At 46.1% G+C, this 26,866-nt stretch overlaps 1 protein-coding gene across 1 annotated transcript in view; it reads left to right on the forward strand.

The window, feature by feature from the left end:
* Positions 1-288: 288 nt before the first annotated feature.
* The window catches only part of LOC135822757 (tetratricopeptide repeat protein 21B-like), a gene marked incomplete at its 5' end in the record, with an annotated part of 32,831 nt that continues 6,253 nt past the window's right edge, over positions 289-26,866 (forward strand). The window contains 29 exon segments of the mRNA XM_065335589.1: positions 289-400; positions 888-985; positions 1,722-1,829; positions 2,383-2,475; positions 2,860-2,977; positions 3,916-4,001; positions 4,295-4,366; positions 4,715-4,835; positions 7,206-7,288; positions 7,633-7,697; positions 8,286-8,372; positions 8,696-8,779; positions 9,476-9,548; positions 9,973-10,083; positions 14,942-14,994; positions 15,762-15,847; positions 16,202-16,325; positions 17,378-17,452; positions 18,384-18,486; positions 19,603-19,713; positions 20,262-20,343; positions 21,459-21,541; positions 22,090-22,157; positions 22,316-22,378; positions 23,353-23,414; positions 23,836-23,869; positions 25,358-25,424; positions 25,705-25,833; positions 26,330-26,467. Of these exon segments, the coding sequence (XP_065191661.1) occupies positions 289-400; positions 888-985; positions 1,722-1,829; positions 2,383-2,475; positions 2,860-2,977; positions 3,916-4,001; positions 4,295-4,366; positions 4,715-4,835; positions 7,206-7,288; positions 7,633-7,697; positions 8,286-8,372; positions 8,696-8,779; positions 9,476-9,548; positions 9,973-10,083; positions 14,942-14,994; positions 15,762-15,847; positions 16,202-16,325; positions 17,378-17,452; positions 18,384-18,486; positions 19,603-19,713; positions 20,262-20,343; positions 21,459-21,541; positions 22,090-22,157; positions 22,316-22,378; positions 23,353-23,414; positions 23,836-23,869; positions 25,358-25,424; positions 25,705-25,833; positions 26,330-26,467 (2,589 nt within the window).

The raw sequence follows: 26,866 nt of genomic DNA on the forward strand, positions 1-26,866 counted from the left end.
TCCCTCTCTCTCTCTCTCTCTCTCTCTCTCTCTCTCTCTCTCTCTCTCTCTCTCTCTCTCTCTCTCTCTCTCCCTCCCTCCCTCCCCTCCCTCCCTCCCTCCCTCCCTCTCTTTCCTTCCCTCCCTCCCTCCCTCACCTCCCTCCCTCCCCTCCCTCTCTTTCCCTCCCTCCCTCCCTCCTCTCTCTCTCTCTCTCTCTCTCTCTCTCTCTCTCTCTCTCTCTCTCTCTCTCTCTCTCTCTCTCTCTCTCTCTCTCTCTCTCTCTCTCTCTTTCTCTCCCTCACACAGTCAGCCAATCAAGTTCTGATGAGCACTGGGAAGAATCGATCACCTCTGGAGGCTCTGAAACTCTATAAAGAGGCAATGAACCTTGATGATGCTTCCGTGCCAGCACTTACTGGTAGGTGGTGCATGGGGGAGTTGCTCTGAACGGTAACAAGAACAGAAAGTAACTACATGTGTTCATGAAGACATGACATTTGAAAATACAAGGAATCCTTCGAGGGGTTCATGGGGAATTTCAACCAGAAAGCCGGGTTGCTCAGAGAAGGTACCGTCAGTACTTGAAATGTGTTGCTTGTCAAAATCCTAATCTCTGGCAGATTGTCATTTTCCGTATTTTCCGGATTGTAAGCCGCACCCAAATTTTTTTGTCACGAAATACAGACAACTACTAGTACCCTATTTATCACCGTTATTTTAAACATCATAGTGTACGGCGCATCCACTTTTTTTGGGGTGAATAATCAGAATTACTGGTGCCGGCTTAAAGTGCGGCTTATACTCCGGAAAATGCGGTGGTTATCTAGCTGCTAATATCATAGTAGTATCTGCTAATGTAATTATGTCATTGTGTTGTAATTCTGTATTGCGTGCTGAACCGTTAGGAATCACCTGGTGTCAAATGCTGCTTGGTGATCTTGACGATGCTGCTCAGCAACTGGAATTCTTGGCAGAGCTGCAAGCATCTGGTGCTGAGTCACCTGTATGTTAGATAAGTGATAGTCTGTGGCCTCACTGGGCTGTTTTTGTTTCAGACTAGATTGTATGAAGACTGAGTAGCTGGTTGATTACATGACTAGGATGGATTCTTCTCTTCTTATTTGTTTTAGATAAGAGACTGACCCAGCTTTAGTCTAGATAGCACAGGTCATCGTGGAAGAGTGTTGCCGCAGTACTAGTATCACATACACACAAATCTAGCCGTCTAAGGTTATTTCCGAATGAGTTTTGGGTGTTTCAGTAGCCACACTTCACTGTGTCAGCTTTACGCACCCACACCCGCACGCACGCACGCACACGCACGCACACACACACACACACACACACACACACACACACACACACACACACACACACACACACACACACAATACACTGGTAAAGAATGTAAGAAAGCCCCGTTCAAAGTGCTGCAGGCAGACAGCAGAAAAGCGCTGGACGGAGTGAAATTCATGCCTCGGTCCCCATGCTGTACCCATTGCCAAAGCCTGACTCATTACAAGTACATGCCACTGTCCACTGTACATGTGTAATTATGCTGCAAAGCCAAAGTGTTCAATAGTATCTAGACCCTGGAACTGTGGCAGTGCAGCAGTGGACAAGGGCGGATCAATCATCTGATGATTGCTTAGTGCATGAAACTCGCCGTTATGACGAATCCTTGATGTCTGGTGATGTTTAAATATTGTCTCTTTCATGCTGGGATGGTCCATCTGTAGGAGCTATTCTACCTACGAGCCTTGTTGGATGAGAAGAAAGGCAGTCCAGTAGCGGACATTGTGGACAAGCTATGTTCGGCTGCACAGTGCAATTCTGAAGTTGCTAAGGTGAGTACCACTGCTAACGCCACCACCCACACCACTCCTACCACCTTGGACTTTTGGCCTTTGACACCCGTCGCCGGAGGCGATGATAGCGATGCTACAGCAGAAGCTATAGCAACTTGTGCTGGGATTGCACCATTCAACAGCTTGCAAGGCTGAAGAATCGACTGCCACAATTCAGCCTGATCTACACCACACAGCTATTTGAAGTGGTTTTTTCTGGCCAATGAATCCCTACTTGTAGACGTTCTTCATTTTTTTCCCGCACACACATCACGCCACGTACTCCGCCATACACTGGTTGTTGGTGTCCACCCAGGAGAATGACTTTCTGACCACCACCCGTGACCGCCGTCGCCGCAGCCGCCACCACCACAACATCTGTTTAAGTGTCCATGGGTGTGTCTATGTGTGTCTATGTGTATGTGTGGGGGGGGGGGGGGAGTGCGTGTGTGTATGTGTGTGTGTATGTGTGTATGTGTGAATGTATGTGTGTATGTATGTGTGTGTGTATGTGTGTGTATGTATGTATATGTGTGCTTGTTTAACTTAACAGGGACATCATCTGAGCATTGACTACTTTGCTGCTGTTCATCCTGACTTTGTTCTGCGACTTGTCAAAATGCTCTTCAAGTATGCTGAAGAGGATGTAAGTAACATGTGTTGTTGGTGAGCTGTACAACATTGTAAGCGAGTCAATGTTGGACCTTGTGAAAACTATTTGTCACATTGCTGATCACATATTGAAATCATACATTGGAGACCCTTTACCGCTTTACTTGTTCAGTACGACCTACTTTTACTGTTACCTGTGTGTTTGGGTAGCGCAGATACTGTATAGCGGCACCCAACGGTCAGCCGTGTTCATCCATGCATTCCAGGATACTGCTTGCAGCGCTTGAAGTTGCTTACTTGCGGCCAAAAAGAGCACACGCTAGACGGCAAGATGAACACCACATCTGAGAGGCCACATGCCAGACATGAAACTGTATGGTTCTGCTGTTCTGTTCTTCTGTTCTTCTTGCTGTGTCAGAGCTCAAGTTCAGTTAAAGTGCTGCACTGCTGCGAAAACTTACTGAGTGAACTTACTGAGAATGCTCCCGGACTGATTGAGCCGCAATATCTCACTGCCAAGATGTGGTTACTCAGAGGTACTTTTGTTCCAGTTCTAGCTGCCTTTCCTAATGCCAACAGAAGATCAGTCTGAACTGAATACCTACATAGGCAGCAAACATCAAGTCAATTTCTCTAGTGTAGCAAGCTTACTTGCTGCTGTGTGATCCTTCGAAAGAGGATTTGATCATTCCTTCTCTGTGGTACCGGCAGCGTTTTGTTATAACATAAGTTACACTGTGCTCCGAGCACTTTGCACCAAGCATTGTGCACCAAGCATCGTGCATCAAGCATGCATTTTGCTCTGACTGCCACCAAGTCTATAATCCTAGATGTAATACCTTGATGGTTAGGGCACTACTGTATTGGTGTGGCTACTGGTGCTACCGGTGCTACCGGTGCTACTGGTGCTACTGGTGCTACTGGTGCTACTGGTGCTACTGGTGCTACTGGTGCTGATGCTCTGGTGCCAGTGATAGTCACGTCTAGACTCAAAACGATAGAAAAAGTGCCTACACCCCCCCCCCCCCCCACCACCACCACCACCACATCCGAGTAATGCGGCTTGTACTAGACCGTACGTTTCTAATTGACTGCTGCCCGGCGGGGGGAGCGGTTTCTTCCAGCCATGCTGCTACCCACAGTCAACTGGGAACTTGTGGCCAGGCACAAGGGGTAGATGGATGCGGCTATTGGGGTTTCTCGGTACTTGTGCCAGTGGTTGTGAGACTTATCCCCTCGCATCCATCATTAGGTGCTGCATCTCCCGCTAGGGTTTAGCTGGTGTTAGCGGCTGTCATGAGTTCTCTTTTCTTTTTTCTTTTTCTTGACCGCAGATCCAAGGAAAAAAACCCATTCCACTATCAACTGTGCTTGCCTGCAGCTTGCTTTCGGGGTGCAGGATGTGTATCAAGTACCAAGTATGCTATGATTCATCATGGTCTTTTTTCTGTTTTCTTGCTGGTGTTTGCTGAAGATAACCTAACCCGGGCACATGTTGCACTTGTCCAGTGCTTGAAACTGGATTCAACCTACTCGCCAGCTTTGCTATTGAACGCAGAAGTATGTACTTCTCATGGAAATTTCCAAATGTAGATTGTGTTCCGTTCTACTACACACACATGCATTTTTATTTGCAGTTCGGAGAAATGTGTTGTGGATTTCTGGCATGATGTCAGCATTACCATCTGCTTGGTAACATGTGGTGTGTGTGTGTGTGTGTGTGTGTGTGTGTGCGTGCGCGTGCGTGTGTGTGTGTGTGTGTGTGCGCATGCGTGTGTGTGTGTGTGTGTGTGTGCATGTGTGTGCATGTGTGTGTGTGCATGTTTCCGTATCCACATGTGTGAACTGTGCAGGTATCTCTATTGAAGGGTGATGTCCGTCAGTGCAAACAGCACCTTGAAGCTGGTCTCAGCTACAACTTTGAGGTAGGGCAGCCCTTCACTTCCTTGCTCAGCATCTATCATACTACTGGCTGCTGTGGCTAAGATAGCTACCACATGTATCCTCCCAGCCGTCTAACCATGACGATGGGGAGAGGGAGAGAGGGGGGGGGGGGGGTACACCTCCCCTATTCCCTTGTCACACCACGCTGTGCGGTAAGGGTATCCCTTCTCCTGGGGGAGAACCATTCATACGAAATATACTAATACCACAATGTGTTTCAGCATCGCCGACAATTAGCTAGTGTGACCAGCAATTAGCTAGCGTGACCATACACGCATGAACGTGTTGTGCTTTACCGATTTGTCTTCTTCTTCATTTTCTTTCATAAGGTTCGAGATTCTCCTCAGTTTCATCTGTTGCAAGCACGTGCATGCATGATGGAAGATAACATGAATGGAGCGGAGACATCACTAGTCACTGCACTTGGCTTGCCCGGAGTACGCAAACGCGGTGGGTATTGAAATACTCTCAGATGATGATCACCTTGACACTGTAGGAAGTACTTGGAAATATAGTTGCGGCAAGTAAAATCTGACCCCTGGTTTCCTTCGCGTGAACCTGTGGGATATGGGAGTCCAGGGTTCTAGCCAAGGGTGTGTGTGGGGGGGGGGGGGGGCATAGCACCCTCCTGCTCTGATTGAGCCCCTCCTGCCCCCCCCCCCCCCCCCCGCATGAAAAAGTGGTACCCCTACTCATTTGTAGATTTTTGTGTTTTTTTCTTGCCATTCAATGAAAATGCAGTCGATAGTCACTGCTACTACTAGAGGCTTCATAAAGGTGGATTTGCCTGGCGTGGAGTCGGGGGTTCACCAGGCGCGTACGCAGGGGGGGGGGGGGTTTCCCGTTGCCCGGAAACCCCCCAAATGTTCCAAACGAGCAACGTTTTTGGGCAGTTTTTGGTAGGATGCATGATCAATCTGGCAAGAATGCAAAACTTCAAAAGATCGTAACTCAGTCAAATCTCGCTCGAATCCAACGATCAAAATATCCAGGTCGAATAGAAAACTCTCAGCTGTCGGTTGAAACAATGTACGAAGCGCTGCGAGCAATGTATCGTGAGATAAATCATTCGTAAGTTGAGCCGCGATCTCGGTAATTTCAAAAGCGCGCAGTGCGACTTGAGTATCGAGAATTTGAGATTTTCGTCGCGCTGATTTCCTGATTTCATCAAATTTGCAGGGGCTTCACTTGTGATATTTTCAAGAGTACACAGCAAAAAATCGAAAATCTGCGATCAAGAAACGAAATCGCTGGAGCAGGACGCGTTTGGGCCTGTTTGGGGCAATTTTCGCACCGTCGCTGCACTCTACCGCTATAGCCTATACGGCTATAGCGGTGGATATGTACATGTAGATCTACATGACTGTACTGTGTCCTGGCTATTATGGTCGACCTCATTCTCTCCCTGGTACCTTTCCACTTCCAGGAAGCCCAAGATAATGAAGATTGAGTGAGTAGAACTGAAGTTATGATCCAAACAACACGAAAAATGCATAATTTTGAAAATTTCCTAGGGCTCTCTAGAAAGGGTTAAAACTTAAAACTCATTGTTTGGGATTCGGTTGGAAACCCCCCTAGAAGTGACCCTGCGTACGCGCCTGTTCACCCCCATATGTTGCATTTGGCATAGCCAGACAACTTTTGAAAATGGAAAAGGGGTTACGGGGTAACTGTTTCCCCTGCCCCCCCCCCCTACTATGTTGACCTGGCTAGATCCCTGGGAGTCGTAGCAGCTAAGGACACCACCACAGGAGACCAGTACATAAAAGCAAGGTGTTTCGAGTCGTTCGACCCCAAGTTTGGAAGATCTGTGACTATTGATCCGTGCAGGACGGCTCCTCCTCCCCCCCCCCCCCCCCCCCCGAAATGCAAAGTACTTCATGCGACAACTAATGCATCAGCTACTGTGAGGGGTTTTCACCTTACTCCACCAGTACATGTATAACTTAGAATTGCTTTAGAATGCCATCCAAGTTTGCCAATGCGTCCATCTTGAATTTTCTAACAATATTGCAGTTTAGGCGATACCTGGTGTTAGCAACCACCTGATGTTAACGAGCGTTTTCCATGCACTGGCAGCTCTGCAGAGAAATTGTACTGGAAACAGTGACCACCTGTGTAGCGTGACCGGCGATCAACGTTTAGTGTACCGATTGCCACATCTGACCTGCATGCATTGGCCACAAGTGCTGTCCTGGCTGGCAGGCTTGACTGCAACAGGGTTGAAGTGCGCTCAGAAGCGACTGCATGCAGTCAACTAAAGTGACAAAACTCATTTAGTAACAATGTAGGGTCACCGGTGCTGCTGCATGTACTTCAAAGTACAGTGCTGCTCAATGAAATCCAGTCGTGTCACTCAAATTTGCGCCTTGCACCTTTTCGCAGGCCAGTGTTCGCAGGTCTAGGGCTGCGCAACGCCGGGCGCGTATTTGAGGGACGCTGTGACTGGATGTCATTGAGCAGCACTGTACTTGAGTGAGGTGTGAAAAGTCATGAGTGCCTCGTTACGTCTGCATGAAAGTGTTCTATGCCCAATAGTCAACACACCTGCCCTCATTATCAGTACACCTACATGGAGGCATGTGCTCGATCTGGTCATGATTCCGCAAATGTATGGGACCTTGTTCTGGGGACCCGTGACCTGGCAGTTTAAACCAGGCTTTACTCTATACTAGTGCTCCATGGTTTGCATGCAGTCATAAACTCTTCTAACAGCTCTGCAGCCTTTGTTTAACATAGACCTATTCAACGCCTCTGTCCGTAGAGAATGTTCCAGTGATAATCATACATTTGCACATGCTCTTATCGGTACTTGCCCAGATGCTAGCAAGAGTGTAACTGTGTCTGAGCGTGCCAGTATCTTTCTGGACCTGGTGAAAGTGTACAAGGAGTCCCAGCAGCAGGTGAGGATTTCACTGGACATAGCTCCCCCCCCCCCCCCCCCCCCCACACACACACACACAGCCAGTTATGTTGCTGATCATCGGCTGAAGAGGAGAATTACTCACTGTTTTGTGTGTGTTCAATAACTCTGTGTTTGATCAGTGAGGCCCAATGGCTATAATGTACGTCACTGGTTGATGTCTAATGGAGCCCCATGGCCCATGCTCTACCCAGCAATGCACTGTGAGCTGACGACTGACACTGTCTGATGAACCGGTTTACTCAGTTTTCAAGATATTTATTTGATTCTTGAGATGTTGACCCTTCTCTCCTTTTCTTCTTCCTATCTTCCATTCTTCCACAGGTAGAAGCACTGAAATTGGTCAATGAAGCGAAAGAATTGTTCCAAGGGACCACTGAAGAATTGAGGTAGGCAATACAGTATTTGATCAGTGCTGTACAAGTGTCCTGTAGACAAGGTACGTCATTGTTTTACGAATGGCAGTTTCACCCCTGCTGACACGCAGCTCATGAAATAAAGCCGGAGCTGGTGCGCCGGGTCTGCCATAAAAGCAACAGGTGACAAGTGTGGGCACTTTTAAGTAAAAAAAGAGGCCTGAAGACTCGACCTTGCTTATTGATAAAGGGAGACACTTGAGATGATGTGAATGGACGATGTTTGTAAAGAAGAGCCCACAGAGAGGCTCGTGGAAGAGCTGTGCATATCAGGGAGAAAAAGACTGCGAGTGCACCACCGAGTGTATCTTGCATCACTTAATAAATGCCACCCCACAGTGAACGTAAGTTTGTACCAACATGGCTCATTCACTCTTTCTTTTGTTGCCTCCGTCTCTAGTGTCTTGCAAGTTTCCTTTGCTTCCAATTTTGCTCCTATGTGTATCATTATAGCCTGGAATGGATCACATGTACAATGGGTGTTTATATACCATCGGTATTGTAACTACAGCAGGTTGTCTAGTTCACGGCACGGTGTTTCTCTGTTCCATGTTCTCTCAGGACCACGGTAGCACATGCAGATTTGCTGGCAATGACGGATATTGAGGCAGCACTGACAATGCTGCGCTCCATCAAGTCAACTGACAAGTGAGATGTAGGCTAGGCAGACTATTAGGTGAAAGTGAAGTTGAATGTACACTGCTGTAGCTAATATGCAGAAAATCAGAGTATAGCTTGTAAATAGGGCATGCATGCCCATGCCCATGCATGCCTGTCCATAGACTATTTTGTGCTGTGCTTTGCAGTTGCTGCATGTTACTTCTGCAAGGGCCCGGAAATATCCTGTATACCGTGTACAATGTCATGTTGCCGGCTCTGCCATGGTTGTCAATGATGTGTCCTGGTGATAGATAATGTTGTATCCGGATTGTAGCCTGATGATGTCGTATCCTTTCATCTCTACACTCCAGGTTCTACATCCAATCTCGGCAAAAGATGGCTGAGATATTTCTGAAGCAAAGACATGACAAGTCGTCCTACATCAAATGCTTCATGTTAGTACATGCTACATTGACGGTGCAGTAATCGGGTGTTAGTACATGCTACATTGACGGTGCAGTAATCGGGTGTCAGTACATGCTACATTGACGGTGCAGTAACCGGGTGTCAGTACATGCTACATTGACGGTGCAGTAATCGGGTGGCTCCTGCATCATGTTCATGATAAGGGGATTTCTTTTCTTTTCTGATACAAGCACAGTGACATTCAGGAAATAGTTGCATGGAAATGCAATGCTGTATCAGAATGACCATTCCTTTACACTCCATTATCATCATTATCATCCTCTACTGATGAGCTCCGGCAGGGAGCGAAACAGCTGTCTAGACCGGGCGTGAACAAATATTATCTCTCAACGGAAGTGTCCTTGCTGGTGTCTGTATGGTTCGGCTCAGAGCGCGTGGTTGTGACGAGTTGGGAATGCAATAAATTGGAAATATGGCTGAAAGCTCTGTCGCAATATTTAGTTGTGAAATGCAAATGTATCTGACTATTCATTGGCTTGAGGTAAAGATATCTGACTATTCTTCATGGTTGGCATTAGAGTAGGTCAGGTTGACTTTCCTCCACCAGATCTGCAAACCTACACAGTCCATGTTCTAGAATAGTAATTGGCACCAGCCTCCCGGAAACTGTATGATAACGTGTGTCGCCGGTTTTTCTTCGTGCTGTGTTGTCTACTGTCGTGCAGAGAAGTAGCGACCACCATTGGCAGTACCCATGCTGATGATCTGCTGGGAGATGCCTACATGACCATCAAGGAGGTGTGTGTGTGTGTATTATTTCAATCTCTTCCATGTAGGAACTGATATGCTGTAGATAAGTGTCTCAGGAAGGTGTGATCAGAGAAGCCCTTGCGGCGAATATTGGCATCCATGAAGTACGTGTATGTGGCTGGTCGTGACATCTAGCCCCCAGCCCTGCTGCACCTACATACTACAGCACGACTGTTTCCTTTGCTGTATACCGATGAATGTCACTCACTCACACGGTGTTGTTGTACGACCGCCATGCTGCATTACACTGGGGTTTGCATGAGTTAAAGCTCATGTGGGAACTGGCATTTTGCTTAGCAGAGGCTTCAACAGCACCGGAAATATTGCTGAATGAAGGGAAGAGAAGAACATGTTAGTCTAACATAATCCCATTCTCCATTTTTGTTATCTCACTAACTGTGTGCGTGTGTAGCCTGGGAAGGCTGTGGAAGCATATCAAGCTGCACTCCGCAAAGATCCTCACAATGGTCAGCTGGCATGCAAAGCAGGAAAAGCGCTGAGTCGGACACACAATTTCACCAAGGTGAGCGCCATTGATGTTTATATCTAGCTGTCTAATGTACGGGCCCCACCTGCTGCTCATAGAATTTCTGGCTTATTTAGATTTGGGTTTGCTCAATCTGTACACAATGTTAGCATGACTCTGGAGGACCGGGGTGGACCGGGGGTGGCTTATAAATGATGGGCGCCGCTTACCAATGATTTCATGTTCCTTGTGCATGTATACATGTATACATGTGTACGTATAACTGGCCAGACTTTTTGGGAGTGGACATCAATCTAGATGAGCTAGGGATTATCAAGTATAAATCACTGCTTATTAGTTTGAGCACCTTACAATATGTTTGCACTTCATCATGAGTTGAGGAAGTTTACGCACACAGATACCATTTATGCATGCATTGTCATGACAATGAACGTGTTACAGGTCAATTGACGTTTCCTAATCACCAATACCTGAGTTTGCAAACGAGGGAAACTTTGTCCATGTACTTCACTCCTGTACGTGACAAAACAATGTGTCAAATGCCTTTTTTAACACCAAGAGGCACCAAGAGAACACTCTGACTCAAAGCACATTTTAATAGTGGCTGACAGACGTTGTCATGAGATTAATAGTATAAGTGAAGCGGACATTACAAAATGATGAATGAGAATACATGTATCTAAAATGGTTGTTCCTAATCGATTTTCTTGAGACTATCATTAGGGAAAATCGTCTCACAATAGAGGCTATACGGAGAAACAAACTACTTATAGGTTATCAGATAGTGGGAAGTATACAAGGTGAGGTGTGAAAAAAACTAAAGTGGGAGAGAAGACGAAAGAAATTAGAAGAAAAGATGTGAGAGTGTTCTGACGGTGTGAGCTACTACAAAAGGTGAGTGAAATGAAGGCGTGGAAGCAGGTGAATGTGATAGAGTGAGGAACTGTGAGGTGTAGGTGTATGCGAATGAATACGTGTGTGAATGCTAGGTGAAGAGTCTCAGTTTTGTGACATTTTCTTTCTGAATGCATAGATTAGGATTGTGTTTACGGATGAAAACAGCTTCTAATACCTTAAGTTCACGAAACCTACGAGCACGACACAAAACAGTGAAGCATGAATCATCATACACTGAGCGGCATTGGCTACTAGACAAGAGGTGTTTCTTAATGGCTGACCCTTTCGTTGTGCTCTCACCTTCAGTCCGGTCATCTTCATCTTGGTTGTCCAACTCACTCTCTTCATCACTGCTCTCACCTTCCTCATCCTCCTCCGCTTCCATCCCGTCCTCTGCACCCAACGACAATCCCACGCTACTGCTCGCTGCCAGTCCATGTCCGGTTGTAGATGCTATTACCAGCGCACGAGTCATGCTCCTAGTTACTGGTCTCCGTACCTGTGTTTGGCCATTTCCTTCAGTCTCACGTACCTGTGTACTTGTAGTCCGTTCAACCGGTACCGTGTGGTTCTGTTGTAATTGTGCAATTGGCACCTGTTTGCGGGGACGGCCTCGTCCAGGTCGCTGGGCTTTGGCTCCATCTGACAATAGGTACAATGGTACATGTTGTTTGACGCGTGCGTTCAGGTGCTGAAGGGTTCTTCCTACATATCGGCTATCACAATGCCGACATTCAAAATGATAGATTACATGGCTAATCAGTTGGGTAGGAAGAACATCCTTCTTCACCGTGAACGCACGGGCCGTAGTAAAGACTGTTGTCAATGCTGTGGCAAAATAGGTTTGTCTGACAACAGTCCTCACGGCGCGGGCCACATCCAGCGAAATTTGACCTTTCCATGGAAGTCGTAAAAACACACGACATGGGTCAGGTCCAAACTCAGGCTCGGCAGCCTGAATATCAGGTTCGCTAAACAGCTTACTGAGGAGCTGAACAGGATATCCATTCTGAACGAATACCTTCTTCAGGAAACAAAGCTCTTGCTGAAGCTTATCAGGCGAGCAAATCCGCCTAGCGCGCATGATCAAATTTCATACGAGATTAGTTTTGTATAAAGTCGAGCAATAGGAGTCGTAGACAATGTATTGCCCGGTGAACGTTGGTTTTCGATATACTGAAGTTGAAACACCCATCTCCGTTTTCTCGACTAACACATCGAGAAAAGACAAACAAGGAGGAGGATGAGGAAGGTGAGAGCAGTGATGAAGAGAGTGAGTTGGACAACCAAGATGAAGATGACCGGACTGAAGGTGAGAGCACAACGAAAGGGTCAGCCATTAAGAAACACCTCTTGTCTAGTAGCCAATGCCGCTCAGTGTATGATGATTCATGCTTCACTGTTTTGTGTCGTGCTCGTAGGTTTCGTGAACTTAAGGTATTAGAAGCTGTTTTCATCCGTAAACACAATCCTAATCTATGCATTCAGAAAGAAAATGTCACAAAACTGAGACTCTTCACCTAGCATTCACACACGTATTCATTCGCATACACCTACACCTCACAGTTCCTCACTCTATCACATTCACCTGCTTCCACGCCTTCATTTCACTCACCTTTTGTAGTAGCTCACACCGTCAGAACACTCTTACATCTTTTCTTCTAATTTCTTTCGTCTTCTCTCCCACTTTAGTTTTTTTCACACCTCACCTTGTATACTTCCCACTATCTGATAACCTATAAGTAGTTTGTTTCTCCGTATAGCCTCTATTGTGAGACGATTTTCCCTGATGATAGTCTCAAGAAAATCGATTAGGAACAACCATTTTAGATACATGTATTCTCATTCATCATTTTGTAATGTCCGCTTCACTTATACTATTAATCGCATTAATAAAGTTATTGTCTCCTCGTCGCCTTTTCGTTGTCATGAGAGCAGCTATATTCCTAGATTGAGTAATTTTCAGTCTGGTACAGGTGGAATCCTGATAATTCGCACCTCCAAATGCCAGAAAAAAACTTCTAATTATCCGGACATTCTAATTATCCAAACATGAACCCACAACACAATATGTATGTCGAAATGCTCCCATGGTCACGCAGAGTTGCGCTATGGACCTTAGACACAGATCTCACAGATACTGAACTGACAGGCACAGCCAGCTCATGCAAACTGCACTGACCAGTGCAGTGTGCAGTGAACTTCGAATTACACGTTGCTAACTTCGAATTATCAGCACAAATCCCACACATTTTCTAAGTGGAATCCGTGGAACTTCGAATTAACCGGACATGTCCGGTTCAAGGTTCGAATTATCAGAAAATTGTATGTGGGAATCGTATTGACAGAAATCGGTCCTGGAAAAACTTCTAATTAAGCGGTATGTTCGAATTAAGCCATATTCGAATTATCAGGATTCCGCCTGTACAAAAACCCATCCGATGGTCGCAGGGGCCGCATGAGCCTTGCCGCTGCTTTCGGCACGTTGGTCGGATTTCTTTGGCCACAACTATATGTTCAAGTATCTGCACATAAGTGGGTATACCCAGGTTTCAACAGTGCTCAACACCACAAGGGAGGAGCGTAACCACAAAGGTCGAAAAGAATGGTTCCACCAATTATATATACATACGTTGTAACGCTGCGTTTCATGCACGTAGCTAAATGCTAAGGCGATCATCAGACAACTAATGCTTTTGTCGCGGGATAGCTTGTTCTTATTGTGGGGGATACACATGGGCATGTAGAGGAGGTGTGAGCTATCAATGCAGGGCATGCATGGGAAGAGCGAGTGATAAGAATTACATCACTGGATGGGCATGCGCAGTAGGCGCGAACTATGCATGGAGCGTGCAGAGGCCGAGAAACCACCAGGCAGGGCAAGGGTAAGCCATGGGGGCACTGGGCAGGGGGTGTGATGTGTGGCGGTGGAAGCACACTGTGGTGTCCACATTCAACAGCCGCGGGTATTCAGAGGATGTGGCGGTGATAGTGGTAGCAGTAGCATGCGGTGGCTATGTCACGGCAGAGTAGGTGGAGAGGTAGAACTTGTTTTGGTGTCTGCACTTTGATACCAACTCCGACCTCTTGTTGAGCAGAGTGTGAGGCATCTTGAAGGTGATGATGTGCAACTTTTCTGCTAAACACAAGCAGCACCTTTTGGATATGTTGTATGTTGCTGTAGGACTTGGCCCGAATACAAGTATCTGTGTACTGGTACAGGTGAAATCCTGATAATTCAGGTGAAATCCTGATAATTCAGGTGGAATCCTGATAATTCGAACCTCAAAATGCCAGGAAAAAACTTCTAATTATCCGGACATTCTAATTATCCAAACATGACCCCACAACACAATATGTATGTCAAAATGCTCCCATGGTCACACAGAGTTGCGCTATGGACCTTAGACACAGATTTCACGAATACTGAACTGACCAGCACAGCCTGCTCATGCAAACTGAACTGATCAGTACAGTGTACAGTGAACTTCGAATTACACTTTGCTAACTTCGAATTATGAGCGCAAATCCCACACATTTTCTATGTAAGTGGAATCCGTGGAACTTCGAAATAATCGGACATGTCCGGTTCGAGGTTCGAATTATCAGAATTTTTTATGTGGGAATCGTATCGACAGAAATCGGTCCTGGAAAAACTTCTAATTAAGCGGTATGTTCGAATTAAGCCATATTCGAATTATCAGGATTCCACCTGTAGTAAGTTAAGGCCTGGCTTACATAATGATGTGATGTCATGTATCCACTGTTCGTACTTGTACCGATTACCGCTCATTTATTCGCTCATGCATAACCTTCCTAGGCCAGGGGCTCCCTTAAAAAGACCATAGGTCTGTGGGAAACACCCTAGTAAAATAAAAGTTAATAATAATAATAATATACATGTACACATATGACGACAAGATATGGTTAACACCATGATTGTGGTATAGTGATGGTCAGTTTATAGTGCTGTACTGGATGTTGTTCTCCTGTACAGGCTATCACATACTATGAGACGGCTTACAAAGTGTCCAAACAGGCCAGCCTACGGTACGTTTGTTTTAGTGTTGTCCTTGGCGTTAGGCTGCTGTATTCAGACTATTTGCTAAACTAGTGTTTTTCTTGTCTTTGGGCTCTGTTCAAGCATGTCGGTGTTGTCCCAGGCTTTAGGCCGCTGTGTTCAGACATTTCAATGTTGGACTGGGCTTTGGGCTGTGTACAATCCAGAGATTGAGTATTACACTCCCTTGCCACGACTTGGTTGAACCCTCTTTCTGGTTAGCGGCGGAGTTATCTACCGTTGTGAAAAGCTCGTTGTGTTTATCGCATTTAGAGTACTCTGACTTTGATGCCTTTGAGCTGGTTTAAAATGGCTTTGTCGTTCATTAGACCTCATTGTGACCAGTTCAGCCAGTAACCATGAGCTCTGCTGACGAATCTAACAAGATCGAAACAGCCTAGGAGCTGTCCGGAGATTGAGCATTCAAGATTCATGTATCCTCGCATGTCTGTCCTGCTCTGATTTTGATGCGAATTGAGTTGCATTATGTCAATATGGGTTTAAAATACTTTTAAAATAGGGTGCCGGTGCAGCTGCATACAGTGCATAGCTTAACTGTTAGTCTGCCGTTGTTGTTGCTGCTGCTGCTGCTGCTGCTGCTGCTGCTGCTGCTGCTGCTGTTGTTGTTGTTGTTGTTGTTGTTGTTGTCGTCGTCGTCGTCGTCGTCGTCGTCGTCGTCGTCGTCGTTGTTGTTGTTGTTGTTGTTGTTGTTGTTGTTGTTGTTGTTGTTATTGTTTTCTTGTATTTTTTGTGGCAGCTCTGATCTGGCTGAGCTCCACTTGAAACTGCGCCAGTACGACAAAGTTGAGAAGCTATGCAGTGCTGCACTGGCTGCAGAAGAAGGTAGGAAGGAGGGTGAAGAGTTACAGCCACTGTTACGTGTAGGGACCCCCGTAGAGATCATGGCCATCGTCTACAGAACTGTTCCTGGAAATACGCAATGGGTGCAGCTACGTAGTCGCAGAGGGGCATGAGATATTCACCCATGTGGATGTCTGGTTAGTCACTGTGTACAAAGATGGCCGTGACTGTCGTTTAGCATTGTGTCAGTCATCTTACACACTGGAGATTGTGTGTGTGTGTGTGTGTGTGTGTGTGTGTGTGTGTGTGTGTGTGTGTGTTTGTGTATGTGTTTGTGGTCGGATGCATGTGGGTGGATGCATGCGTGCCAATATGTTTTCCTGGTTTGCTGAGCAGGCAATGAAGCTGAGAGCGTGAAGGAAAGGGTCAAGTACCTGCTATTGTTAGCAACTGTAACCGAGAAAACCAGTGACCAGCTGGCTCTCTCTCATCTTGAGAGGGCAAAGGAAGAGCAATCCAAGTAGGTTGAACGCTGTCGATGATTAGTCATACCCGACTAGCTCTGGCTGTGAGCATGAGACTCTTAAATTCTTAACCTCCAGTGTTCGAGCCTTATATTACCAATTGCCTACAAAATGAAAGATGGGTAATGGGCAAGAACCCTGAGGTTCTCTAAAAAGGTTTTCCCGGATCATGCGCAGAGGCTACGCCATTGTGAACCGGTGTTGCTCTTGTGTCGTTTCCAAACGTGTAAGATAGTTATGTTGAACATGGGAGAATATACTGTGAACAAGATACACAATATAGACAAGGACAAGGTGAACTGTAATATGCTGTTATTGACATCCGTTGTCTTAATACAAGTATGCCAGATGGCTGTAATGACAGCATTGTCTTGCTCCCAGTAATGCCAGTATACCAAAGTGCTGTAATGACATCATTGTCTTGCTCCCAGTAATGGGCCAGTATACCAAAGTGCTGTAATGACATAATTTTCTTACTCCCAGTCCCAGTATGCCAAAATGCTGTAATGACATCATTATCTTATAGGGGTCAAAGGGGTGTTCCGGGTACCCGGGTACCCGCCCGTTAATCCCAGGTACCGTTAGTAAAAGGGTACCCGTTTGGATTTCGATGATCAAGTCAGTACAAAACAACACTGCTGGGATCGTGCATTCCAGGCGGGAGTCAATTATATACAACTCCGAGCTGCCTGCACTGTTGTTGCATTTTCGCACCTAGTAGATCTACCTCTGCAACTATCAAACACCAATTTGCGAATCACAATGTGATATCAGAATGCAACCCGAGAATAGGTAAATTACTATCATGGTTTATATGAAAATTCCCTATTATCTTACTCCTTGTATACCCCGGCTGCACCCGAATCGGTTGTAATGAAATGTGTGTCCATAGGCATGGTTAGTGGTGATCATACTCTTTTTGACCTGTCCACTGGGTGAACTTATGGGCTACAGGCTCACAACGCCCCTGGTCAATCAAACGGTCTGTGCCAATCAATCTACATGAGTGAGGGTGATTTGTGTTTCGTGTTCGTACGGTATGTGCAAGGTTGCTTCGATCTATCAAGCCAAGCGCCGAGCCAGCATCTGGAGACTTGAAAGTTGAACGCCAGAGAGCAGCTGAGTAAGCGTTTCTTTGCTGTGACTTGCTGATCATGCCAGGTTTTTTTCCTTTCCATTCAATGATCCAGTAGTTCGAGTTCAAATCTGGCTCAATGCCATTTTGGTAGCTTTTTTTAGAATGATTTAGTCCACTGTCGTCACCGCACTGTGACTGGTACCACCTACGGTACAAGACACTGTGCTACTGTGCAGACTACTATCAAATTGGCGTTCACATGCACACGTATGTGGTTACTTTAATTTAAAAAAAACTTCAGACGGAAATACTGATGTTGTACATGTGGTCGCGCATTGTAGCTCTGTGTCGTACATGCGGCTGCGCGGGTTGCTCTTTGTCGAACATGTGGCTGCGCTTGTGTCTCTGTGTCGTACATGCTGCTGACCCGTGGTACACGCCGCTGCGCTGTCTTGGAACGCTTTGTACATGCCGCTGCACCGTCTTCTGTCCCCTTCGTATGCATTATTTCTCATCTCGTCCCCGTTGCATACACATTTTCTCGTCTTGTCTCCGTTGTATTTGTCTGGTTGCCGTCTTGTGTCCGTCGTATTTCCCCGTCGTTCGTCTTTGTCTCCCGTCCTGTTCAGGCCTTGTACTTTGCACAGGCACCTCTTTCGTATCCCTCACCCCACTTTTTCCCCTCTTTTCTCCACGTCCCCATAATATATTCTCTTGTCCGTTTTGTTGGAGCGCAGTTCTCCAGTCGCCTTGTGAAATCAAGTTAGAGAAAACGCTCTCTCCCAATGTGCACTAGTCTTTTGTTGTGGTGTGGAGTGGCGAGGAGAGCAACAGTTCGTCCAATAGAATTGACGACACTGAACTAGTCAGCTGTTCAACATCAGTACAATATTACTGGGTCTATTCAGGATATGAATTGGATGCATGTGTAATGCATGTGTAATGCAGTATATTATGCTCTTTGTTCCATGTCCAGCATTTGTTGTCGGTCAGCGGTGCTCTTCATCAAACGTCGCGACCATGAAGCCGCAGTGCGGCTCTTCCAGGAGGCACTTCTCTTTGTGGAGAACTACGAGAAGGTGCGAACACTCACTGCTGTACCGGTAGAGGATATCCGCACATTGCGGTGGTCACAGTGCCCTAAATTCTCCTACTATTCCAGTGTTCCATAATAGCGATACTGGCTTGGGGTAGCAAGTGCTGTAGTCGTGGTGACAATGCAGGCTTGGTTAGCTTAATTAAATGTTATAGCCATGGGAACAATACAGGCTTGATATAAATCATAATTATAATCCTTTTTTATAGACCAAGAGTGGTGCACATGATAGACAAAGATAGACATTGTTGCGATGCTTTTCCAAACAACATCGTCAGTGGATTAGGAATGCTTTCTTTATCCATTGACAATGTTGTTTAGAAAGACGAAATATCTGGAAATTATCGTAAAAAAATTCTTTCTTTGCTAATCATATGCGCCACTCTTGGTCGATAAAAAAACGGAAACGGATTATATTTTACAATGAGAGTGGCTAACCAATGACTTGTCCACCAACTGTTCATTAGAGGCTTGGTTAACAAATGAACCATTGCCTGTGTTAGAGGCTTGGTTAACAAATGAACCATTGCCTGTGTTAGAGGCTTGGTTAGCAAATGAACCATTGCCTGTGTTAGCAGCAATACTCTGGGTACTGCTCCCAGCACTACTCAACACTACTCGATAGTACACTACTGGGTAACTACATGTAGTCAACATACGCCTAGCCCTCTATTCATTGCTTTGAGCACATTGGGACTGTAGCCGGTATCCATCATTTAGGATGAAAGGATGAGCGCACGAGTGAGTAAATGAAAGGATGGGAAGATGGGTGCATGGGTAGGCAGGCGGACAGATAATCGAATGGATGTAGATAAGGCACAAATAAAATCTGGCAAAGGCGAATGCCTTTATGTTTCCGAATGCCAATGAAAATTATTGTAGTTCTGCAGTGGCACATGCTTTGTTGTTCAACATGTCTTGATAGTGTTGATGCCGTTTTCAGTGGTGCTGTGACTGACATTATCATTGTTGCTGTATGTGTTGAGATGATGATGATGATGTGTGTGTGTGTGTGTGTGTGTGTGTGTGTGTGTGTGTGTGTGTGTGTGTGCGCGCGCGTGTGCATGTGTGGGCGCATGTGTATTTGATGTGATTAAAGGCATTGATCGCATTGGCAGAGCTGTATCTGAGTATGGATAATACTGATGCATGTCAGCAACACTGCGTGACTATACTGCGCCATGCCCAAGACCATGAACAAGCCACAATGGTAACTGGGATTGGAGAATAATTCACCGAGTCATTGTGAAAATTGCTGACTGCACAGTATCAGTATGTCAACATGTACCGGCATGTTGCATAGATTTACTTCGAAGTAATGCTATTTTTTAACTTTTGATTTCAATGTAGAAAGGAACTTAGTGATTTGCTCTGGCAAAGCTGAAAATGAGCTAAAGCAGTTTTGTGTCTAGTTTTGTATGACACTTGGACGATTTACGACCAAGCCTGCTCAGTATTACCATGCAGAAATAGAAGGGCTTACTTCCGTTGTATTTTAAAAGTTTATGTCTAAACCGTGACTACTCCATTACTGTGCGGTCTTTACAAACTCCATACCCCGGTGTGGTCTATGGGTTGGTGGTGGTGGCGGTGGTGGTGGCGGTGGTGGTGGTGGCAGGTGGGGCTAGTGCCTGTAAGCACGAGAGCTAGGGAGTGCACCAGTGGCATCTTGACCTCTACATGTTACAATGGATAGTCTTCATATGTGCTCGCCAAGGGTTGAACACGCTTTCTGGTTGGTCCCGGCTCTTACCGCAGATGCTGGCTGAGGTGCAGCTGCGGAAGCTGCAATACGACACTGCTACCTTCCATTACGAACAGATTCTTGGACGATCACCAAGTGAGGATTAGGCCAGAGTATACACCGCATCTATTTATATCTGACCGTTGATTTGGTGAAACCTCTCTATGCATAGTAATCATATCAACAATACTGCTGATGTTTCTCAGATGCTCAACACCTTGCGACGTCCTATGTGCATGCACTTTTTATGGCTAAGGAACAAGGCCAGGATGATTGAAAGATAATGATTGGAATAGTTGTGTCCTAATTGACTTGTGTAGAGATTGGGCTGCATCTCTCTCTCTCTCTCTCTCTCTCTCTCTCTCTCTCTCTCTCTCTCTCTCTCTCTCTCTCTCTCTCTCTCTCTCTCTCTCTCTCTCTCTCTCTCTCTCTCTCTCTCTCTCTCTCTCTCTCTCTCTCTCTCTCTCTCTCTCTCTCTCTTTTTCTTTCTTTCTCCCTCTTTCTCTCTCTCTCTCTCTTTCTTTCTTTCTTTCTTTCTTTCTTTCTTTCTTTCTTTCTTTCTTTCTCTCTCCCTCTCTCTCTCTCTCTCTCTCTCTCTCTCTCTCTCTCTCTCTCTCTCTCTCTCTCTCTCTCTCTCTCTCTCTCTCTCTCTCTCTCTCTCTCTCTCTTTCTTTCTTTCTCTCTCTCTCTCTCTTTCTCTCTCTCTCTCTCTCTTTCTTTCTTTCTTTCTTTCTTTCTCTCTCTCTCTCTCTCTCTCTCTCTCTCTCTCTCTCTCTCTCTCTCTCTCTCTCTCTCTCTCTTTCTTTCTTTCTCTCTCTCTCTCTCTCTCTCTCTCTCTCCTCCTCCTCCCCGTCCTCCTCCTCCTCCTCCTCCTCCTCCTCCTCCTCCTCCTCCTCCTCCTCCTCCTCCTCCTCCTCCTCCTCCTCCTCCTCCTCCTCATCGTGTCGTGTGTGTTGATATTGAAACCTTCGATCGACATTAGTTTTGCAGCAGCATGTCTCTCTCGGAACAATTGTGCTCAGTGTCTGTTACCAGCTTACCACTGGCTTACCACTGGTACTGCAAGTACATGTAACTGTTACCGTGACTGGGCCGGCTGCTATATGTAACGCTCACTTCCTGTACTATGGCCGAGGTTGCTACCACTCTTTCCTACTCTGAACTTGCTGTAGTATTGACTAGCTGATTGTACCGGTGTCTTTGTGCCTTAGACAACTTTGCAGCCCTGGCTCGGGTCATTGACCTGATGAGAAGGCTGGGCAAGCTGAATGACAGCATGAAGTACATCACAGAGGTACTTGCTAACAGCTACGTTACTACGTTACTCATTAATTACTACACAAGCAGGAAGAAACGTGAACCGGTCATGAAAACCAGTGTGTACAAATTCCACTGCTTAGCTACATAAGGAGCTAAGCAAGTGCACACTGAGAAGCACAGAGTTACAGGCATGCTAGTTGTACAGACATCCATGATGTGGTTTCGAAGCCTAAGTTAAGGGTGTTCCGTACCATGTCATAGCCGCATGATGATAGCAACAATGACTACCATTCAGTGGTAGCTGATGTGTACTTACTGTGCACGTGCAATGAACACCCCTACTTTCTAATCTAGAACCAATGACAGACTGGTTGGAATGTGCAAATAATTCTCAGAGCCCCCCCCCTGCCCCTCTTTCTCTCTGTTTGCTGTGATTGTATGGGTGTATGTGTGCACATGTGTGTGTGTGTGTGTGTGTGTGTGTATGTGTGTGTCTGTCTGTGTGCGCGTGCACACGTGTGTGTTGTGTACTTGCATGCATGTGTCGTGTTTGTGTCCTTGTGTATGAACACTACAATGAAGGCTGAAAAGCATCATGGAGCGTTGACTGTACCTGCCGGGCTCAGTTACTGTAAAGGTCTCTATCAGAGGTAGGTGATAGAAATGTGTAATTGATGAAACGAGATGGGACTGGGTAGTTGGCGGGCGGGCGGACAGGCGGGTGGATGGGTGGGTGTGCAGTGCATGTATCGCACCGTTCTAAATTTTCTTTAAAGTGTTTTTTTTACTTCTGTATACCATGGTGCAGGTATTCCAGTAATGCTACAGATGCATTGAAGTCCTTTAACTTGGCGAGGAAAGACAGGGAATGGTGAGTGTTGTGAGTGTTGTGAGTGTTGATACACTAGCATGCCCATACGTGTAGCTTGTGAAAGGCACCGTGGCGTGACAGGAGCCATGTGCCTACCCCCTTGAAATTCGTCGACCTCAGTTGAATTCCGCATGTGCTTGCTTGGGCCACACTTGCCTTGGGATCGCAGTTCAGTGTCCGTTGTGAAGCCATAATCGAATGCCAGTGAGTGTGCAAAGTCCTCTTGTACTCAGTGTAGCCGCTAGCTGTAAGTATTTAGCTGTAAGTATTTAGCTGTCCAATTACAATAATACCTACTACTGATATACGTACAACCTGCTTCAAGAGTATTTTGAGTCTTTGTCTGAAGGCTTCTCAGAAAAGCTGCTAGAAGTAGTGGCCATGGAGGTCACGCATGCATGATACTTCCAGGACATATGCAGATGTGTGCTATATACGCGTGAGTTTCACTTCGATTTGGCTGTGTGCCTTTGCATACTTTGCAGTTTGTTTTGGTTTGTGCGTCTGGTGCACCTGGTGGTCTGGCACCATACAGTGTGTGATTCTTCTACTTCACTCTTCAGTAGTGCAGCTACGTCTCGAGCTCCTGTGTTCGGCTGACCTGGCCTTGCTTTGTGGCTTTGTCCTTCCCAGGCATTTGAGGATGCTGGCCGAGTTCAGTAGACACTTAGAGGAGTCGTCACAAAGTTTCTTTATGTTGTCCCCGAAACACACAGCCATGTCATCATACCGCCTGTTGTCAACCCCGCCCCCTCTTCTAAACAAACGGCGAAGTGTTCTTTAGCTTTAGCGTGTGGCACCAGTCCATGCATGTTGTACATGTAGTTCTGGTGTGCCGTCTGAAATATGATTTTTACTGAGTCCCTACCCTCCCGAATGGATTATGCAGTTCAATGATCAATTGTTCTTTCGCCGTGACCCCTTGCCAAGTGTATTGTTACTCAGTGTGTTTTGTGTTGTATTTGTGTCCTCAGGGGAGAACGTGCCTTGTACGAGATGATTGACATTTGCTTGTTTCCAGACAATGAAAACCTTGGTAAGTGATGAGTAGCTGCAGCTCCACGTCCAGCTCAACAAGTATACCTGTATGGTGATCAATGTCCTGTGCTGTTGCTATGGTGATCAGTGTCCTGTGCTGCTATGGTGATCAGTGTCCTATGCTGCTATGGTGATCAGTGTCCTGTGTTGCTGTGGTGATCAGTGTCCTGTGTTGCTATGGTGATCAGTGTCCTGTGTTGCTATGGTGATCAGTGTCCTGTGCCGCTATGGTGATCAGTGTCCTGTGTTGCTGTGGTGATCAGTGTCCTGTGTTGCTATGGTGATCAGTGTCCTGTGTTGCTATGGTGATCAGTGTCCTGTGTTGCTATGGTGACCAGTGTCCTGTGTTGCTGTGGTGATCAGTGTCCTGTGCTGCTATGGTGATCAGTGTCCTGTGCTGCTATCGGTCCCATTTTCAGGTGGGGAGATTCTCGCAGCAGTCGACAATGAGGCGTAAGTTCTTTGCTCAGCTCTTCTTCATGTTGAATTATTTTTCCTGAGAAACACCCAGACTCTAGTGACTACATAGTGTGGCTCGGACTGCTTCAAAGTTTTATATTCTGCAACGGTATTCTTGCCTCTATTTACGTATCCACAAAGTCGGTTGGGTAGGCTAAAAGAAACCAACATACCACTGGAATTCACTTATTCTGTCTGTCTGTCTGTCTGCTTCTGTCTGTCTGTCTCTCTCCTCCTCTCATTGACATTTCCAATCGTATACAGTAGCTATTGGTTTGGTACGAATGGAGGCTACTTCAAAGTATTAGTATGTGGCCATCTGTTGAATATTCTTGCCCAACATTGCAAGCACAACCACCACAGTATCTCACTCAAACACTTTTCCTTTTTTCCCACTTGTGTTGGTCGTCAATTGTCTACCTAAGTGTGGAGATGGCACAGGCCAGGAGCAGTAGAATGAAATCCACGCTACAACATGTGTATCTTCATGTACAGATGTTTGGTCCGTCGCATTAGTGTCACTGTTTGAGGGTAGATGTTGCGGCTTGCTTGTAGTATCACTGATTTAACACAGTGCCGCATGGTGCATCATTGTGTATTGCATTAGCCATTATCACAGGTTTCATTCCTGTTATTTTGTTACTTGCCTCCACAAAGCATACCGAATGAATTTACTTGTCAGGCCACACTGAAAAAAGTCTGTGGTTCGACTCACCCGACCGACCGTACATTTTTCAGCCCGACCGTAACTTTTTTTTCGGCGGGCTGTCGTGTGACTGACGTACGTGGACTGAACACGTCCACGTCTACGTGCTGTGCAGCGTGAGTCTGCGGACGCAGGCGGCTCCTTTTGGACTTGACTTGTAGTTGTACTGCAGTGCAGTGCAGTGAGTGGTACAACTGCTGCCTTGTGCTGGTAGTAGAGTCTACTCGATACGACCACCGGCAGACTGGCGAGACTTATTTTGAAGTGACCGTCCGGTTGAGAGTGATTGCCTCGTTCCAGATTAAGGACGGCCTTCTGTTTTGGGATGAAGGACAGACGAGATTGCACTTTCCTCGTTTTCTGCCACACAATGTTTAAAAGTATTAGCCAGTGATCCCTTTATACAACATGTATGGCATAACACTGCGTAATAATGCCGATGTACTGGGTGTCTAAAGGCAGTACAGTGTATTTACATGTACTAAAAAATATACTTCAAAAAAAAATCCGCCCGCCCGCCCGTAAAAAAAATGTCCATGTTAGTCGAACCACACACCTTTTTTAGTTTGGCCTCAGTACTATTTTTGAACTCAAATTTACTCCTTGGCGACTTTCTGTAATTTTGTCACATTACACAAGTACAGGAGACAAGAGTGTGTTTTGCTGTAACCTATCTGGGTTACCCGCTCTGGGTGATACTCTACCAGACTTTTTAGAGCTGTCCCGAATCTCCCTGGTTGTACATGTGTATTGTTACTATTATTGTGTCTATGCAGGGGCTCTCCAGGGGGTCAGGCTGACTCTGAGATGATGGCCATGAGAACAGCTGAAAACCTGCTGGCCGTAAGTGAACATTTTAGTCATGTGCGTGTGTATTCTGGTTTCACAGTTTTCTGTTTGCATCTCCAGCATGCAGCAGGCTAGACATGATACCCCCAGTGCAGTATGTACAGGCATATATACTGTGTACATAATCAAGTTGCAAAGTATCTCGAAGCGCTGCAACCTGTATCAGGCCACAGTCTCTCACTCGTACACATACTCTCACGCACCAACAGTCTACCAGCTACACCAACACCACTGGCGCTATATTCCTATACTTCCGGTTTGATCTTGTGTTCAGGAATGGTCTCAGCTATCGGATAAGAACCATATGCGTCAGCGTGTATTGCGTGCCTTTATCCTCTTGAAAAGCAAACAGCGGGACAGTATTGAAGAAGCCATCGCGACATTCATGGATGTTATGCAACCGGTTAGTTGATGTTATGCAACCGGTTAGTTGACCAAGTACTACTGCATGTACTAGACAGTAGAACTTTCTTTTTGTCAATCTGTGTGTATATTCGTGAGTGTCCGTCCGTGTGTGTGTGACTGTGTGTCTGTGTCTGTCTGTGTATATATGTGTGTGTACGTGTGTTTCTGTACATGTCTGCGTGTGTGTCTGTGCGTCTGTGTGTATGATTGTATCCATGTGTGGGTCTGTTCATGTGTGCATGTTCATGTGTGTGCCTTGTAAGCTGTTGTATGGTTGAATCCCAGCCGAAGTTATGAAAGTATGTGAACTCCTTATAATTAGTTTGTGCTTGTATGTGTTTGTGTGTGTGTGTGGGGGGGGGGGGGGGGGGCGTACGTGTGTGCGTGCATGGGCATGTGTGTGCGTGTGTGTGTGTGTGTGTGTACATGTGTGTGTACCTTTTTTTGCATATGTGAATGCATGTGGTGTTGTCCGTGTAATGTGCTGATGGCAGACTGGGAATGATGTCCAGCCAATTGTTGAGTACACACCGGCCATTGTTGGTCTTATCAGTGCCTTTCTCTTGCTGAAACAAACACCACGTGCTCGCAATCAGATGAAGAGGATCATTAAGAAGCCGTGGAATTTCCGTGTAAGTCAAGGAGACGTTTGTTGACAAGGGTTGGTTGTGCCTTCTATCGGGATCATACCGCAACATGTAAATGTACACGCTGCAGTCATCTAGGAATGATGTACAATCATATCGACCACAGTCATCAGTTGCTAGAGGATAGTCCACACTGACCAGGACGGCTTAGTAACTACTGAACTGGTACTAACTGTAGCAAGAAGGACCCATGAGTGTGTGTGATCCCCGGTAGCCTAATCGGTAAGGCACTGTCCCGGAAAGACAGGGGTGCTGGGTTCGAATCCCGCTCGTGGATCCTTCTTGAATACAATGGTGATTAACATGTGTGTGTGTGTGTGTGTGTGTGTGTGTGTGTGTGTGTACATGGTGTGTGTGTGTGTGTATGTCTGTTTGTTTGCCGGT

Source organism: Sycon ciliatum, chromosome 1, assembly GCF_964019385.1.
Source record: "Sycon ciliatum chromosome 1, ocSycCili1.1, whole genome shotgun sequence".
In the NCBI taxonomy this organism is placed as follows: Eukaryota; Metazoa; Porifera; class Calcarea; order Leucosolenida; family Sycettidae; genus Sycon; species Sycon ciliatum.